The sequence below is a fragment of the Podarcis erhardii genome (assembly GCF_964252035.2).
Source record: "Podarcis erhardii genome assembly, chromosome: 6".
Lineage (NCBI taxonomy): Eukaryota > Metazoa > Chordata > Lepidosauria > Squamata > Lacertidae > Podarcis > Podarcis erhardii.
In genome coordinates, this window is record NC_138510.1 from 17,079,590 (window position 1) to 17,096,455 (window position 16,866).

At 42.3% G+C, this 16,866-nt stretch overlaps 1 protein-coding gene across 2 annotated transcripts in view; it reads right to left on the reverse strand.

Annotated features, from left to right (window-relative positions):
* Window positions 1–214: 214 nt before the first annotated feature.
* Window positions 215–16,866, reverse strand: part of DOK5 (docking protein 5) — a 52,933-nt gene continuing 36,281 nt past the window's right edge. The window contains exons 2-8 of one of the 2 annotated variants that reach the window (XM_081868070.1): window positions 16,111–16,218; window positions 10,806–10,920; window positions 10,563–10,682; window positions 8,068–8,218; window positions 6,430–6,565; window positions 2,571–2,691; window positions 215–777 (exon numbers count right to left, since the gene is read on the reverse strand). In XM_081868070.1, the coding sequence (XP_081724196.1) occupies window positions 719–777; window positions 2,571–2,691; window positions 6,430–6,565; window positions 8,068–8,218; window positions 10,563–10,682; window positions 10,806–10,920; window positions 16,111–16,218 (810 nt within the window). In that variant the 3' untranslated portion in view covers window positions 215–718. Of the gene's footprint in view, window positions 778–2,570; window positions 2,692–6,429; window positions 6,566–8,067; window positions 8,258–10,562; window positions 10,683–10,805; window positions 10,921–16,110; window positions 16,219–16,866 lie in introns of both variants that reach the window. The other variant, XM_081868069.1, reaches the window with a different exon arrangement.

Here is a 16,866-nt window from a genome sequence, read left to right on the forward strand (position 1 = left end):
TAAGACGTTGAGAATGTCAATTCAGACTCTTATTACTTGTTGGCAGCACCTTAGATATGGTGCTTCTGTTGATGTTCTGAACCTGTGTCTCTCAGAAAACTTGCATGCAATATTTCAAGTGATGTGGAAAAGAGCATTTTACTTCTAAACTTCTAAAAGGCATTTTAAAACACAGGAGTATGAGAAGAAACATAAAAAGACAAGAGAAATGTCGGCTGATAACTTAGATTAGTCTTAATCAGACTTTAATAGACAGGGACAACAGATTCCAGTTCCAAAAAACTGGTCACCATTTTGAAAATTGCTATGCTCAGTGATGAATCAGGACACTGAAGTTAAAGAAAAATATACAAATATTTCATGTAGTTTATACATGTAAACTACATTATCTAAGATACCATCAAAATGAATCTTGACCAACTGATAGCATAGGACAAATCATCAACAGATATCAATTATATTCCAAAGATAATAATAATCACACACCAAAGGAGAGCTTCTTTTCTTCTGGATGTAACTATGAAATATAGCAACTTTCCAATATTATCTCTAAGATGTATATCTTTTGGTTGAAGGTTAAAAAATAACATCGCAGTCTTAATCCAGTCTGTTTCTTCTGTCAGCATCATTATTGTTGGTCAATTGTCAACGAAAGCCTCTTTGCTGGAGCAGTCTATCTCAAGGAGCACACATTTCAAATGTCCTCGGCTTTCTTTTATCAATGCTCTGACCGATAGGTGGGGAAAGTCTCTGTCCGATGGATCTTCAGTGGACTATCTTCTCCAAATCAGATCAGGGGGTGGAGGGGAAAAATAATATCAGTCCAACTATCATATATGTAATGTCTAATACATGGGTAGGGAATATGTGGCGCTCCAGTTGTTATTGGACTCCAACTCCCATCAGCCCCAGACAGGAAGGCCAGTGATCAGGGATGATGGGAGTTGGAGGTGCCCAGATAGCAGGACAGTTTATTATATGTATATAATAAAACACCTTTAAAAGCAGTAAAAATAACCAACAGGAGGAAAACCCCAGCCTAACTTTTTCTCAGTCAATTGGGACTCAGAAAGAGCCCTGTCCTTTTTGCACAGTGGATTTTTGATGCTTTTCAGCATCAGTGTGTCCTTATTCCTGTTGACCAGGCCAGCTTCTCCTTCCTGCACCTCCTGCCATCTTCCATAATTCCATTTCACACCTTCCACTTCAAATTAGGCTTAGCTTTGCCCATTTTTTAACTCTAGAAATCTACCTAGCCCTGTTCATGCTTAGCTGAATGTGGCTCAAATAACTTCTGGTCTGAATACTCTCAAACTAGCTTAGGGATCCCTATTAGATTGAGTCCAATTTCAATTGATCTTTTAATTTTCTTCCACATTTCCGTATGTTCTTTTGCCGTTCCAAACATATTGCCAAGAATGGCCCGCACAGCTGATCCTCACACAGATCAAAACTTTATTATTTGGCCCACTGCACATTCCAGATAAGAAAATCTTCTTCAAACATAAAAGGAGGAGGAGAAATCCCTATGGTTTAATTATCACATATTGGGAATATTTGGGTTCATTTTATGTGCTTAAACACTGGGATCAACCTTCAGGTATACACGGCTGAGCAAAGATGGGCATTTTCAAGACTCCTTCCTCCCTAGAATCTCAGGATTTGGATTTAGAAACATGAAGCAGTCACAGGAACTTCAGCTGAAGATATGAGTACCCATCTTTCGAGATCCAGGCAATGAAATGCTATATTGAACATTAGTCAATGTACTTATCCTGGCCACTAGATGTCCCTCAGAGATCATAAGAAAACATATTTAACATGCTGTCCAGCGATTAGATGCATATATATATGCCCCCCTCCACACACACACATTTCCATGTTTAGCAGGGGAGGATAATTAAAAACTTTATTATAAAATTTCCTGTGATCATATGTGAGGAGATAGGAGGTACAGTTCACAGCACTTTTGCAAAATGTCCAGAATAACTATAGAAGAGGAGGGAAGTGGCTGTTCTTCTAACAACAATCCTGGCAAATATTTGGCCAATAGCCCAGAAAATATTGTTGTGAAGGCTAGACAGTATGAGGCAAATATCCCCCAAGGACTGATGGCATCCATCTGCCTTTTCAGTAGGGAAATGTCTTCTGATAAACTGATCACTGTTGGCTCACATATGGCCATGACACTACACTAGCAAACCTTGGGCTCATCTGCTCCCTCTTTTTCTTCATTTCTTCCTTTTGCCCTTTCCACTTGTCTCCTAAACCTCCTGGTTGACAGCAAACCAGAGTTTGTTATTACAACCAAATTGGCAAACTGTAGTTTGTGCTTGTCCTTCAACCTGAAGCTGGAAACCATGGTTTGGAGGTGGCTTCCATCCCTGGTTTGGAGAGTGAGCACAAACCATAGTTTGACATGGGAAGACAGGAAGAGAATCAGAGCATGTGAGGAAAGGAGGAAGCATGCAAGCCCAGTCCTGGCATACCAAACCATCGTTTGGCAATACACATGATATAGTACTTATTCATGAAAGAAGGCCTCAACTATTATTCCATCTGCTTCCTACCTTGTAAGCCAAACAGCTGCCCAGTGCTGTGTTGCCGTGTGATGTGCTGCCAATAGGCACTGCGGGGCAAGGGGACCATGGTGCTGAGGGAAACAGCCCGGTCACTCATTTTCATCTGTAGCTGAAAGAAAAGGCAATGGACCTTGAGATAAACACATGGTGATATAATTCAATCATGAAAATGTTGTGTTAAAACCTAGCACAAGCTTGTATAAACTTTAGCTTGGAGATGTGTTACTGCAAAAGGAGCATTTTGCAAAATATGACTTGCCACTATTTTGTGACACTTTCGTTATTCCCAAGTAAAGGCGCTGCCCAACTATGGATTTCAAGACTCTTTTTTTTAACCTCTCTTATGCACAAACGTGGGTGGCGCTGTGGGTTAAACCACAGAGCCTAGGACTTGCCAATCAGAAGGTCGGTGATTCGAATCCCTACGACGGGGTGAGCGCCTGTTGCTCGGTCCCTGCTCCTGCCAACCTAGCAGTTTGAAAGCACGTCAAAGTGCAAGTAGATAAATAGGTACCACTTCAGGGGGAAGGTAAATGGCGTTTCCATGCGCTGTTCTGGTTCGCCAGAAGCGGCTTAGTCATGCTGGCCACGTGACCCAGAAGCTGTATGCTGGCTCCCTCGGCCAGTAAAGCGAGATGAGCGCCGCAACCCCAGAGTTGGCCATGACTGAACCTAATGGTCAGGGGTCCCTTTACCTTTACCTTATGCACAAACATGGCTACCATTGCTTTTTATGTGATGAGAGAGAGAGAGAGAGAGAGAGAGAGAGAGAGAATGGCAATTATAACATACCTGCCCTAAGGGCTTAATGTGCTCCATACCATGCATTTAATGTGCTTTCAATGTGCAATTAAACCACATATTCCCCCCCCCCAAGAATCTGGGGATCTGTAGCTTCCCCATCACAACTCTGCAATTCTCAGCACTCTGAACAAACTACAGTTCCCAGGATTCTTTTGGGGATGGGCAACTGTTTTAAATGTGCACTGAATGTGCTTTAAATGTATAGTGTAGATCTGCCCTTAGATAAAAGGATATCTGAAGAAAGGCATCTTCTTTACAAGTACAGTTCATGCTCCCGTCAAAAGGATGGGATCCACGCAGCACATTGTCGTTTTTAGTAATTTAGTACCACTGGGAGGGGAACGGAAGCGATAACAAAGAATAGTTTTGAATCTTTACATTTCCCTTTTGTGAGTTAACTCTTGGTCAGTTATGATATTCGGCTATATTGATTTAAGTCTAAAAGTGCGGGGGGTGTGTGTGTGGAATTAATATGAAATCAACTAGTTATCTTTAAACACCCACACCAATCTAACGAACACTGAACATACAATAGAGGCTTCCGCCCACAGCATGTTAAATAAATATGGTCCCTCAAGTAATGCTTCAACAGAACTTGAAATGTTATCCTACATTCCAGTGTCATGGAAACAACTCGGAATCTATTTTTGGAATTGCAGAACTCTGTCAAACATTGCACCAAAAAAACCCACACACACAACCCACCCCATTTCTCAAAGCAGAGCCCTCATCATTTTGATTTCACTGTTAACTTCTATTCAGTGAAAATGAGAGTGATCATTTTTATTCGCAGAGAACATAAAACTTGCCATAAGAGAACAGCTAGACAAAAACAATTAGAAGTGGGGGGGGGGGGAGCTCAAAAGAAAAGATTTTCATATATGGGACGTAATTTGTATACTGCTTATTTTATAAAAACCTCCAAGCGGTTTATATAAAATATGCATTAAAATAATCAATGAAGTCAGAAATTAAAAATACGTAGGTCTGAACCATTTCAAAACATAATTAGAATTGGCAGTTGCAAATATACATTACACGTTAAAAATACATATTAAAATGCATGCTGACTTGACGTAGCTGGGTAGGTTTGCCGAAGCAAAAATGCTTTTAGCAGGAACCTGTTTAATGTCAAGGTGAGACTCTCCTTCCTTGGAGGTTTTCAAGTGTGGGCTGGAAGGCCATCTCTCATAGATGCTTGAGCCAAGATTCCTGCATTGCAGGGGGTTGGACTAGATAGATCGTGGGGTCCCTTCCAACTCCATAATTCTATAAAAGGTGCTCCCAGTTGTTTTATTTATTTATTTATTTATACAAATATTTATATACCACTATGTCATTTAAAAAAAATCAAAGTGGTTTACAGCAATAAAACATAAAACCATGCAATAAAAAATATATATGAAAAATGTTAAAAGCGGACATCATTTAACCATTATGGAAGGAAATACTCTTAACTGCCTGCACAGACCTGGTAGAATAGAAAGGTTTTCAGCAGGTGTTTAAAAGTTAGCACAGATGGCACCTGCTGAATCTCTATGAACAGATTATTCCACAGGACTGGACTGTTGACTCTAAAGTCTGAGTGTCTTTTTCTCAAATGCTTTGCAGGGGGTCAGACTAGATAACCCTGGAGGGTGTCCCTTCCAACATGAGTCTTGCTGACATGGGAAGGACCAGACATGCTCCTGCAGGTGATCTCAATGATCAAGCTGAGATATAAGGGTTCAGACTATCTCTTGGAAATAAGTTGTTTAGGGCTTTGCGAATCGAAATTGGGTAGCAGCTTTCTCTAGAAATATATTTTTAATATTAACATTTGTGAGTGACAGGCACCATCTTAGAAAAGGCTTTCCTTTTCCTCTGTCATGCATGAGGGAATGCTTGATCTATTGTGATATTTGCTTGATGCTTGCGTGCATCAACTTTCTTCGGAGGCATAGGCTTGTTCCTATGCAAATTATGCCAGTTTAAGCAATATTGCTGAAATAAAACTCATACGACACGGAGCAATGGTTCCAAACTACAAGAAAGAAGATTCCACCTAAACATTAGGAAGAACTTCCTGACAGTAAGAGCTGTTCGACAGTGGAATTTGCTGCCAAGGAATGTGGTGGAGTCTCCTTCTTTGGAGGTCTTTAAGCAGAGGTTTGACAACCATATGTCAGGAGTGCTCTGATGGTGTTTCCTGCTTGGCAGGGGGTTGGACTCAATGGCCCTTGTGGTCTCTTCCAACTCTATGATTCTATGATTCTATGATTCTACGATTCATCATAAGATTTATTTAAGATGGTCAGAGCCCTGAAGCTGATAGGTAATAGAAATAAGAACATAAACGCTGCCGGGTCATACCAAAGTACTATTTAGTCTAGCATCTGATACTAAATACGGATGTTGTTGTTGTTGTTGTTGTTACTAATACCCCATCCATCCGACTGGGTTGCCCCAGCCACTCTAGGCAGCTAAAGTATTGAAAGGGGTCAGAGATTCATATAGATCACATGGAACATAGGCTACACATGTGAAGATACAGAAGATGTCATTCTCATATACCCTTTTTAATTTGCATTTCAAGAATGCATCAGGGGCTTAGAAATAGAGTTATAGCAAGAAGTATGAGGAGCAGGTATTTTACATTTCATGCAAAGGCTGAAGGCCACCACCCTACCCCATTTTGATATGCCGTACATTACTCGTGCCAGTCTACAAGACTTAGATCAGTTGTAGCAACTTAGACAACATGCTCACTTCTTAGAAAGAAACAAAATCCATAAACCAATCTGCAAATCTGGTGCAGAGCCATTTCTTATCAGGCTAGTTAATTGAAAAGCAGCCATAGTTACAGACTTGTCCGATAACCCCATGCATGAAGAAATGAAGAAATTGAATGAGTTAACAAGGAGGAGAGGAAGACAACCCCACACTCAAATCTGTTTGCAATCTGAAAATCGCAATCTGAACTCATGCTTAGGAAGGTGGCCTATGGATTTTATGTCATTACCGCTGACTGCTAGAGGTTGACAGGCAGGGCCAGTAAGCATACCATTGAGTTTTTCACACTCTGTAATAAGTGGTCGTGTTGTTCTGCTATGGTCAGAGCTGCCGAGTGAACCTTCTGATAGATTGCCTCCCCATCTCTCGTCTGAAAGATGAATAGCCCTTCCCCTGTGTCACACATCCTGCCAGAAAGAGAACAGAGTAGGGTCACATGTGAGCGGACTGACTTATTAGCATGCATCTGTAGTAGTGCCTGCACAGAAATGTAACAGCATGAGGAGATAACAGCAGCTGATTGACATGGAGGGCCAGGCATTACTGTTTGGCAGAAGGAGGAGGTTGCCTTAGGTGGCAGATGCGGGGCATGGCAGCAAGCCAACAGCACTATGGGTGCCATGTGGCCTGCCCTGAATCCAGAAGAGCCTTGCTGGGTGGAGTGGAGCTGCTACATTAGTTTGCTGGCTGGTGGATCGCTGCTACTTACTGGGAAGCAGAGTGTTAGAGGCAAGATGGTGGTGCAAACACACTGGCAGGGGTGCCAGACTGTGCCAGTGTGTTTGCCTCACGCCAACCTCCCCACCACCTTCCTCTCTCCCTCCCAGTAAGAAACAACAACCGAGAAGCTAGTTCAACCCCACCCAATAAGACACTTCTTCCTGCTCTCCTAGGCTAGCCTGCTACCCTCAAGCGTGGTGCAGGATACTGCTGTGTCATGAGGGCTGAAGGAAGAGTCAAGTGTCAGCCCATTTGGTTTCTGAACATCCAATGGAAGTGGGGCATCTTGTCCTTTGCCTCAGGCAACAAAATGTCTTGGGGTAGCCCTGTTAATATGTGTTAGGTCAAGAAGCAAATATATGCATCGTAAGTATGTGTGCATATTCATAAGCATGAAACTAATATGGAAGTTTAGATACCCAACTTCACAGCAGCTTCAGTGGCTTGGCAGACAGAATTTATTTTCTTTCTTTCTTTCTTTCTTTCTTTCTTTCTTTCTTTCTTAGATTTATATAAGAATAAAAGCCTTGCGAAAACATTCAGTGGAAAGGAGGACACAAAAGCAGAATAGCTCCCCTTCTTTCACTTTTAATTTTTATTTGGAATATGATCATCACACATTCTGAAATTTCATCTATACTTGGGGCAGAAGTTATCAAATGCAATTGGTTCCACATTGAGCCAAAGTATCAGTCTTCTCGTTGTGAATAAAACGACAATCTGCTCATTCAAGTTAAAATATATACGAAGGATCTAAGGCATGCGAGTTGCATACAAGGGAATGATGTTGCTGCTCAGTTTTCTGTGTGGCGGTTTTCTGTTGTTACCCCCATGCCCCAATTAAACCATTGTTTAGTATGCTGCTGGCATTCAACTCTAGTCAATATATGTATCTATGGTAGTGGCTCCAGTTTTGCCCAAGGCCTGAACCCCAAGTCAAATTTGGTGTTATTCAGAGGTATACAGGTCTTGGTTGAGTGAGTTTCAAACAGCCTCAGATTGCTAAAAGTCAAGTTGAGCTCTGGGGCCATTTAAATAGGGATGGGGTAGTTCCCATAATTCTTTGGGGGAAGTCATGGCTGTTTAAAGTGCCACCATAGTGCTTTAAATAAATGTATGGTGTGGAGGTTCCCAGAATTCCCGAGTCTGAAGAACTTGTGGAACAAGTTGTTTCAAAGCATTCACTCACCTCCCAGCTTCGAATGTAAACCATGTTGAGTCCCGCCCATATCGTCGGAGGGCACTTAAAGGCCAAGAGACGAGCTTTACTCTGGGATTCTGGATGTCCCAAAGACAGATATTTTCAAACGTTATCTGCAAGGTACATTCCCCATGCACATCTAAATTAGGGGATGGCATCAAATACACATTGAATCTCTCTGGGAGAAAAACAAAAGATTTAGACTAAAATCCTTGCAGAATCAAAAACAACATGACAGACATTGTACAATCATATCATAACATCATTTCTCAATGTCCAAAGAATTCTGCAGTTCTTCTTCTCATAACAGTCCTACAAAACAAGAGAGCAGTTGGGAAATTCCACAAATGGGGGGAAGGGGAGTTCAGAAATAAATCCACCGCCTTTGCCATCAGAATTGAAGGATGATAGTCTGAATCTGTACACATGTAAGCTCATCACACAATGTAGGACCCTAGAAAATTGGGATTCTACAGTGTTTGAGGAGGATACACTAAAAGAAGGTCATGGGAGGCAGAGCAAAGGTCCTTGTCCCTGGGAGCTTCTCCCCCTATGTGGAACTTCCCCGATTTTTATAATGCTGGAATAAGACTACATTCTACACATCAAAAAGTTCAGTGTAGCCTTCTACCCAGGGTGGAAGGCCACTCATAAAAAGTGACACCCACAGCTATCTTAGTAAAGTCTAGAATTCTACCAACTCATACTGCCAGCACTTCATTCTGCATGGTGTGTAGGAAATATCTCATCTATAGCATTTCCCTGCCTCAATATTGAGATGATGCATAACAAGGAACAGTATTCAGTCTTTAAAAAATTCAGTTTTCAGGGACTTAGGAACTATACAGCCACTGACTGCAGCCTTGGTTTCACATCCTTATGAAAGGACTATGGGAAGATGAATTTGCTATGGGACTAAGAGCAAACTCAACTCTTGGAGAATCAGTTGTTATCTGTCCAAAATGGTACCACCATATTACCTGGGAGATTATTATTTTTTTGAGGGGGGACGACTCCAATCTCAGCCCAGTGAGACCTGAGCTCAGTGGGCACAGAATGGGAGATAAAAATTAGATAATGAGAATATGGGGGGCAGGATGCAATGGAATGGCATTTCTAGGAACAGGGAATGCAATTGAATGCATTGGAAGTTTCAACGCAAGCATTCCACACTATTATCCTTAGTTTGATCTTTGCTCTGTCACTTTGACAATCTGCAGGAAAGGGAAGTGATTGACTGTGCGAAAGCCTGCTACCAGTTTTAAAGGAGCTGACTGTGAAGCTGTTTGATATAGGCAGGCACGTAGCAAAATCTGTGCGGTTTTAGGTTGCTGCCAAGCTTGACGGCTGCAGAATCAGTGCAAAGGACATCACATGTAGGCATGTTGGAGGCAGATCTTGCATGTGTGCCTCTCTCCTCCCCATCCATACTTTGAACACTGATATCTTTAAACCAACCAATAAATACAAGTGTGCCAAGGGTGAAAAAAGCTCAGGTCCAGGGATTGAATGCACCCTGTAGGCCTTTCGACATGGCCTTCAAGACTCTTCATATGCCATGGCTCTTCCTCAGACTGCTCTCCCTAGCCCAAGGTCTATTCCATGGGTAGGCAAACTAAAGCCCGGGGGCCAGATCCGGCCCAATCACCTTCTAAATCCGGCCTGTGGACGGCCTGGCAATCAGCCTGTTTTTACATGAGTAGAATGTGTACTTTTATTTAAAATGCATCTCTGGGTTATTTATGGGGCATATGAATTCGTTATTTTTTTCAAAATATAGACTGGCCCCCCACAAGGTCTGAGGGACAGTGGACCGACCCCCTGCTGAAAAAGGTTGCTGACCCCTGTTCTATTCCCTTCTCCAATATCTTGAACTGGGGTGGTGCTTCTTATATGTTGCCCTGCAAGGACCCTTGAATTTTCTCTGGCTGGCACATAACCTACTATACAAAAGTAGGAGTCACAGCCTTTGCACCTCCCATTTTTCTTCCTCTGGCACCACTTCTGACTGGCATGCACCCACCTACCCCAACATTTTCCCACGCAGCCCTCAGCCTGAAAAGTTTCCCCTGCTTCTGAGGCAGGCTCTTGACCCTAGAAGGATTCGGTCAAACACAGAACAACATATGAAATGCCATATGAAATTCAAGGCAGGCTTAGGACTGTGCAGCAAAATGTTTCGGTTTCCTCTTTGTATCACATCTGAGGTTCAATTTTTTAAATTGTTTTTAAATCCCAAATGTGTTACTGAGTTGGCGGAAGCTGAAACGCTTTAACTTTGGTCATTGCAATATATCCGCATCTATAAATAGTGTAACATTGGGAGCAGCAGCAACCGTGGAGCACAAAACACGATCACATGGAAGAATGTCACACTCTGTTGCACTGGTCCACAGTATTTATGGATTTCATGAGCACATTGCAGAGGCAGCCTAAACGTTTCTATTTGTAGTTGTGTAAAAAAAAAAAAAGTATTTACATACCACTTTGTTCCCTCTCTACACCGGAAGCCAATAGATCAGGTTCTCCAAGGCTAATATCATTAATCTGAGCCCCCAGGCACTCCACCTGCAAGACTTTACACCATTCATCCGCTTCAAGCTCTGCATATAAACGACCAAAAATCTGCATGTTGGTGTGGTATGTAACATTTATAACGTTTACAGCTTGCTGCGACAGTTACAGCTACTACAGCTAATGACAACCGCCCATGCCACTAAACCCACCTGATTCACAAGCAAACGTCCTGGATGTGTCATCATTAAAATATATCCCTACAGCATGCTTCCTTGTGCCCTTTGGCAAGCGCAATATATTCTTCACATGATTAAGTTCCGTAACCTGGAGTAAAAAGAAGAAGAAGAAGAAGAATGGGGGGAAGGGAATAAAATAAAACAGCAACTTACAGCTCTCATTAAGATCTTTGTACAAAGAGGTTTGTACAGAGAAGGCTTGTGTAACTTGTGACTCAGTGCGCTGAACACAACTCACCAGGCATGTATGACAGGGACTTGTAAGTTTCTGTATTTGTTTCCTGCTCAAGATGGCAAAAGCAAGATGGCTTGTTAAGGACCTGGGAGGCTACTGTATGTGGCTGGATTGACTACATTTGGCTTGCTGGCAACATCAGGTCCATCTGGCAATAGCTTGACTCAGATGCATGTCTTCCCAGATTTTCTCTACTTGGGCAGAGAACTGGATAATGACAATGATTAACCCACAGCGCCACCCACGTCCCTAATACTACCTTACCACCTGATAATTTCTCTCATTCTCTCACTCACACACATGCACACACATTAATGTTCTCACACACACACCATGCAAAGGGGAAGGAAAGACTTTGCCCAACCCAAACAAGGTGATTTTATTCTTGCCTTGTTGAAATATAGCTTTCTTCCATATACTTTTCTCAATTAAATGAAAATGTGCCATCGTTTATTTGGTTACAAAGGCTTAATATTTTCAAGATAGCTTTAATCTGAATTCCGGGTGATATCCAGCATTAATCACACTTAGAGTACTTAATCATGCTTAAGTAATTAAGTTCATTAATATGATTGGGCCTCCTCTGAGTAGAAGGAAATGAGATACCGCACTCTATTTTGAAACGCTTTCTCATATCAAGCTCTTTATGAAGGTAACTGTATATGGATGAGGCATGGACTATTGGCTGCATGTGATGGCTTTATGCTGTTTAGGGGGGAAAGAAGTAATAAAAGTGAAGCATTACTCGATTTATTCACGTTATCAATTCATCCTTAAAGGTCAGACACCGAAAGAGCAACTGCTATGCAGAAATCCAAAAGGCAGAGCAATATATTTCAACGTACATCTTGCAAGCCTCAGTTCACATTTGAAGCTTCAAAGTTCATTCACCTGAAGAGTAAAATTTGTTTTCTTTTTGCTACTTGTCCTTCCCACCATTTGCACTTCATTTTGGCATCAGTTCATAAAGCAGGGAAGGAAGATAGTTCATCTCCCATGATTGTTATCTTCATAGCACCAAAGGTCCTGATTTGATATTGCAGAGAGCAAGAAGCATTCATCTACATGAACACAATAAATTCTGTTCTACTCAATAATAGCCAGACGATGCATACATTAGGGTGATATATAACCAAACCGCAACTGGGAATGAGAAGCTGCCTGAGATCTGCTTTGAAGAGTTTGGGCAGAATGGATTCATTCTACTCTGCCAAAACTCCAGTTTACATTATAATATCTGGAATGGATTCTACGAACTGCTGTGGACATTTCCAGAGAGGCCTAACACTCTCCATTGGCATACCCAGTAGGGATTTTCCAAATTCTCCAAATATTGTTAGATGTTGTATAGAAATTTTCCTTGATGTACACATTTTTGCAAAGCTATTTTCCGTAATCCAATGCATTTATGTATGTTATCTTCACTCACATACACATTTTTGTACATGTTACTTGGCTGGAGAGCTTAACTGCAAAAGACGGAGAGGTGCCAATTTACAATGATGTTTCAGTTTGCATATTGTTCCAGAAAATTCAGTAAGTTCTCCCCGATCTTGAATCCTCATGCTGTTCTAGGCCTCCTGCAGACATGCTGTGCAACACTGTGCTGGCATTCCTCAGATAGCATAAGGGAGCTGAAAAAGATACCCTCATATCTTCTCCTTTCAAACATTTCTCCTATCACCTTGTTAGGCAAACCCTTCTGGATATAATTTCCCTTGACCACGACTTGGATCCAGAGTTCTTTCCCATGAAAGGAAGGGCTGCCAATCCAGCACAGGATCTCACTTCTGGAAGCTGTGGGAAGGCAACTTTCACTAATTCCTACAGCACCTCCTCCACTGTTGCAAATGGACTGCAAGGGGAACATTTAAAGCTACCTTCCACCAGCAGGCACTGGGAGCATCTCATGCGTGTAACTATGCTCCCAGGATGCTGCCACTGGCAGAAGGAAACTCTGGATCTATGCCCATGTATCTATAAAGCCAGATCATCAGAGTTATATGCCAGCATCATACATCACCAAGGCAAGGGAACATAAGTCAGATGAGCTAGTGCAATAAATCACTAGGAAAAAACCAGCTAGATTATATCAGTTCCAGGCACTGTGGAATCAAACTGATCCTAAATCATTGCCTGTGATGCTTATTAGAACACATTATTGACTCCAACGAGGCCAATAAAGGTTTAGTATGTTTTAGAATTCCTGGCTCTATACATAAAAAAGAGAGTGCTGTTGTTCATTGTGACATGACAAGAAGGCTTCTTCAGTGCTAGTACTCCTTCCATGAGAAGTCTGGGCATCTTCTTCTGTATTTGTGTTCTGCTGACAACTGAGCAAAAATCCTTTTTTACATAAGCTTTTTGATTCTGTTGTTGTTTGTTGATCAGTGGTGACTTTTGCTGCTGTCTTTAGTGTGGTAATCTAGGGTATGATTAGCTGAATTACTGTTTAAGCGTGTTCTCACTAAAGGAGAGCATCTGTTGCGGATGGGGCCAGGCAAAGCACCCCGTAGTTGCCAGGCAGGATAGATTGAAGGGGCCTGGCTTGGATTGGTGGTTGGTGTTGCTGGGGTAAATTTGATGTTGCCAATTTGGGGGTGGGAACAGGTTATTTAAACAAGGTTCACAGCAAGCTGCTTTCTCTTTCGCTGTGGGCACCGGATCACCCGCCCGCCCTCCCTGGTTTGGGCTTGTGCTTTGACCTTGCTATGCCTGTCATGGGGTCGTCCGCCTTGGTGCGGGGGCCTGGTAGGAATTTTTCCATTTGGCTGATTAGTGTGTGCCATTTGGTTTTTGCCTACTGCATAGCAAATTGTCACAACTTGTAAAGTTAGTGGTTAGGCATTGGTTTAAATTGGTTGGTGGAGGGGTATGGATTGGCTGTGCCTGCCCCTCCAATGCTGCTGCTGCACAGGAATTCCATTAAAGGAATTCAGGGGCTTACCATCCTTTCGTCCAAACCCCTGGAATTGGGTTTGGGCCGCGTAAGCCCCTGGGAGCATGCGGGGAGAAGCTGAGGGTCTGTGCCACAGATCCCTGATCTTGTTCCTCCACACTGGCTTTCGCTGGAATCCAGGAGTCAGTGCTGTCCCCCAAGGCGGGAGGGACAGATAGTCATAACCAAGGCCTAAGCAACCACTCACAATTTGTATGTTTAATAAAGTTGTGGCCAAAATTATGCCAAAAACCTTAAACAAAAATTTATGAGTGATGTGTGAGTTTTTGGGGTAGGGGTGTTTGGGGGGAACTCAGCATGCAAATAAACCACAATAAACAAATAAACAAACATTTCAAAGGGTCAGCTTTATTTGTAATTATGGTTGCAAATGTAGAAGTTCTAGGAAGTCGGTGGATTTCAACATACCCTGAATTGCCCTGTTTTTACCAGTACATCCGAAATTCCCAGCATTCCCAGCTTCCATCTGGATCTGGGAACGTCCCACTTCCCACCTCCAGAACTACTGCCGCTAAGCTAGGGGAAAAGGATGAAACAGCCAACTCTCTCCATGGCTGCCCCTCCAGGAGATGCCACACGGACCAGTGCAGCCTGGTGGGTGAATGTCACATCAAGAGGAGGCCTTGCTGGTGTTGCTATGGTAACCCAGGACACCTGGCACCCTTATCTCAGAACATCCAGACATGGGGATGTGTTCCTCAAGACATGAGACCAAGCACTGTGTAATTTAACCCACTGTTTACATTATACCAACATAAACAGGGTTTAATGGGTAGCTACATACCTTGAGTGGCACAGAATCTAGTCTCTGGATTATGCAAGGGGAGGAAATAAAGACCCATTTTAAAGAAGCGAATGTTTAAGAGACTATGATCTTCCATTTCAGCCCTAATTCCCACATCATTCAGAGGTGGATGTAGCACTTATACTTCACATTACCATGTGAAGAAGGGGAGAGAGTAAAAGAGACATAAGATTTGCATCAATAATTTGTCGGCTCAGTATCATTACAGATGACACACCTTCTGTGCTGAGCCGAAATTAAAGTGCTCTAAATATACATTCTGCGCAATCCCAATAGGAGTTGAGATGAAGCAGAGGAAGGGATTTTGAGTCTCTTCTCGTAACTTTTGAAAATGGCCTCAGATAAATTTCCCCTGAACTTCTATTTCGAGACACACGTAGGGCCAATTGTCCCCCAGGCTTCATGGCCAGTCCTGTATAAATTATGCATCCGAGAGATGTAGATCAGAGCAAATAGTTTAAGGAGATTCAAATGTGGTATTCTCATGAGATTTATTCCTTAAACACCTCTCAAGCCAAATAATAATGGATCAGCCACCAAAAGCTTATCTTTTCGCTCCCAGGCCGAGACTGTTTGCACACCTAAATCCCAATTTTCTAATATATTAAGCTGTTGCCGTCAAAGATTAAAAATTAAAGGGTCTATTGTTATGGTGCTGAGGGGAATTACACATGTACCTTCTCAGGCAGAGTGATCCCCAACTGATTTTTTTTTAACAAGGAGTCTCAGAAACTTTTCTATCTAGCAACAACGATTATGCAAATGATGAACGAATTATATTGTTTCCATTGATACAACCCCTGATAGGTATTCTCTGAAAGGGACGTATTAATTTTTAAAGTTACAATTTAAATATACTATTTATATCTTCTCTAAGGCTGACTATAAACTGATAGGAAGAATAGACCTTAAGAAGCGCCTTTGCTGGGTCAGGCAAAAATCCCATCTAGTCCAGCATTCTGTGGTCAGCCAGATGTTCTTGGGTGGATGTGCAGAATGGGCCCAGAGAGGGAGGACTAGTGAAGTGCCAGTGGCGCATTGGGGAGATTGGGGGGACATGTGGGTGGATGGGTGGGCAGCAAGGGTAGGTGGGCGGAACTGCCACCTGAGGTGACCACCTCACTCCGCCTCATGGGTGGGCTAGCCCTGGGAATAGGGCCTAAATCACAACAAATCATTAACAGGATTGCCGCTAAAGTCTAGATTAACCATGGCAGTTACTTACATGGGAAAACCTTCTTGTGAAGGAGACACAGAGGAAGCATGCATGTTCTCTTACCTTATGATAGCATCTGAAGTAAGCAGCACGCTCATCTGAAAATTTCTCTATTCTTTTGGGCCCTTTGCTTGATGCTTTCTTGAAGACTAGCCAGCATCTCTGATAAATCTAGAAACATTGAAACACATTATTATTATTATTATTAAAAAATGAACCTTATGACAAATAATTATTTTCAAATATTCCATTTTGGGGAATGAAAAGTCCCACAAAATTGCAAGGGGCAGGTACTCAGCTCAGCAAAATTCCTTGAGTTGGTTTTGATTCCTCTTTCTCACACTCTTCCTCCTCCTGCTTTTCCAGATGATGTCCATTTCCTGTACCAACTTACATTCTCACTCACAAGCATGCATTTGTTGTTGCTATTGGTTGCCAAAACCCTTATTTATTTATGGACTTCAATGCTTACTTATTTACAGTGCGCTTTTTTTGGTAACAAATGAGGTGTCAGTACTCATATAGTGATAAAAGTGTCATGGGCACCAGAACAAAATGGCTGCCCTGGGCAGCAAAGAAAAGTGGTATCCATGACAACAAAATCACACAAAAAGCACTGCTTATTTATCTTATTTATATTCTGCTTTATAATCCCAAAAGATCTCCAAGTTGCTTATTTGCACAACGCAATCACCTTCAAGGCGATCTGCCTATACAGAGTGACACCCACCATTATCCAAGTGGACATCCTCTTCCTCCCCTCATAAGCTCTCCCCTCCTGGGTCAGCTGCTGGGAAGACACTGCCAATGACCTCCACA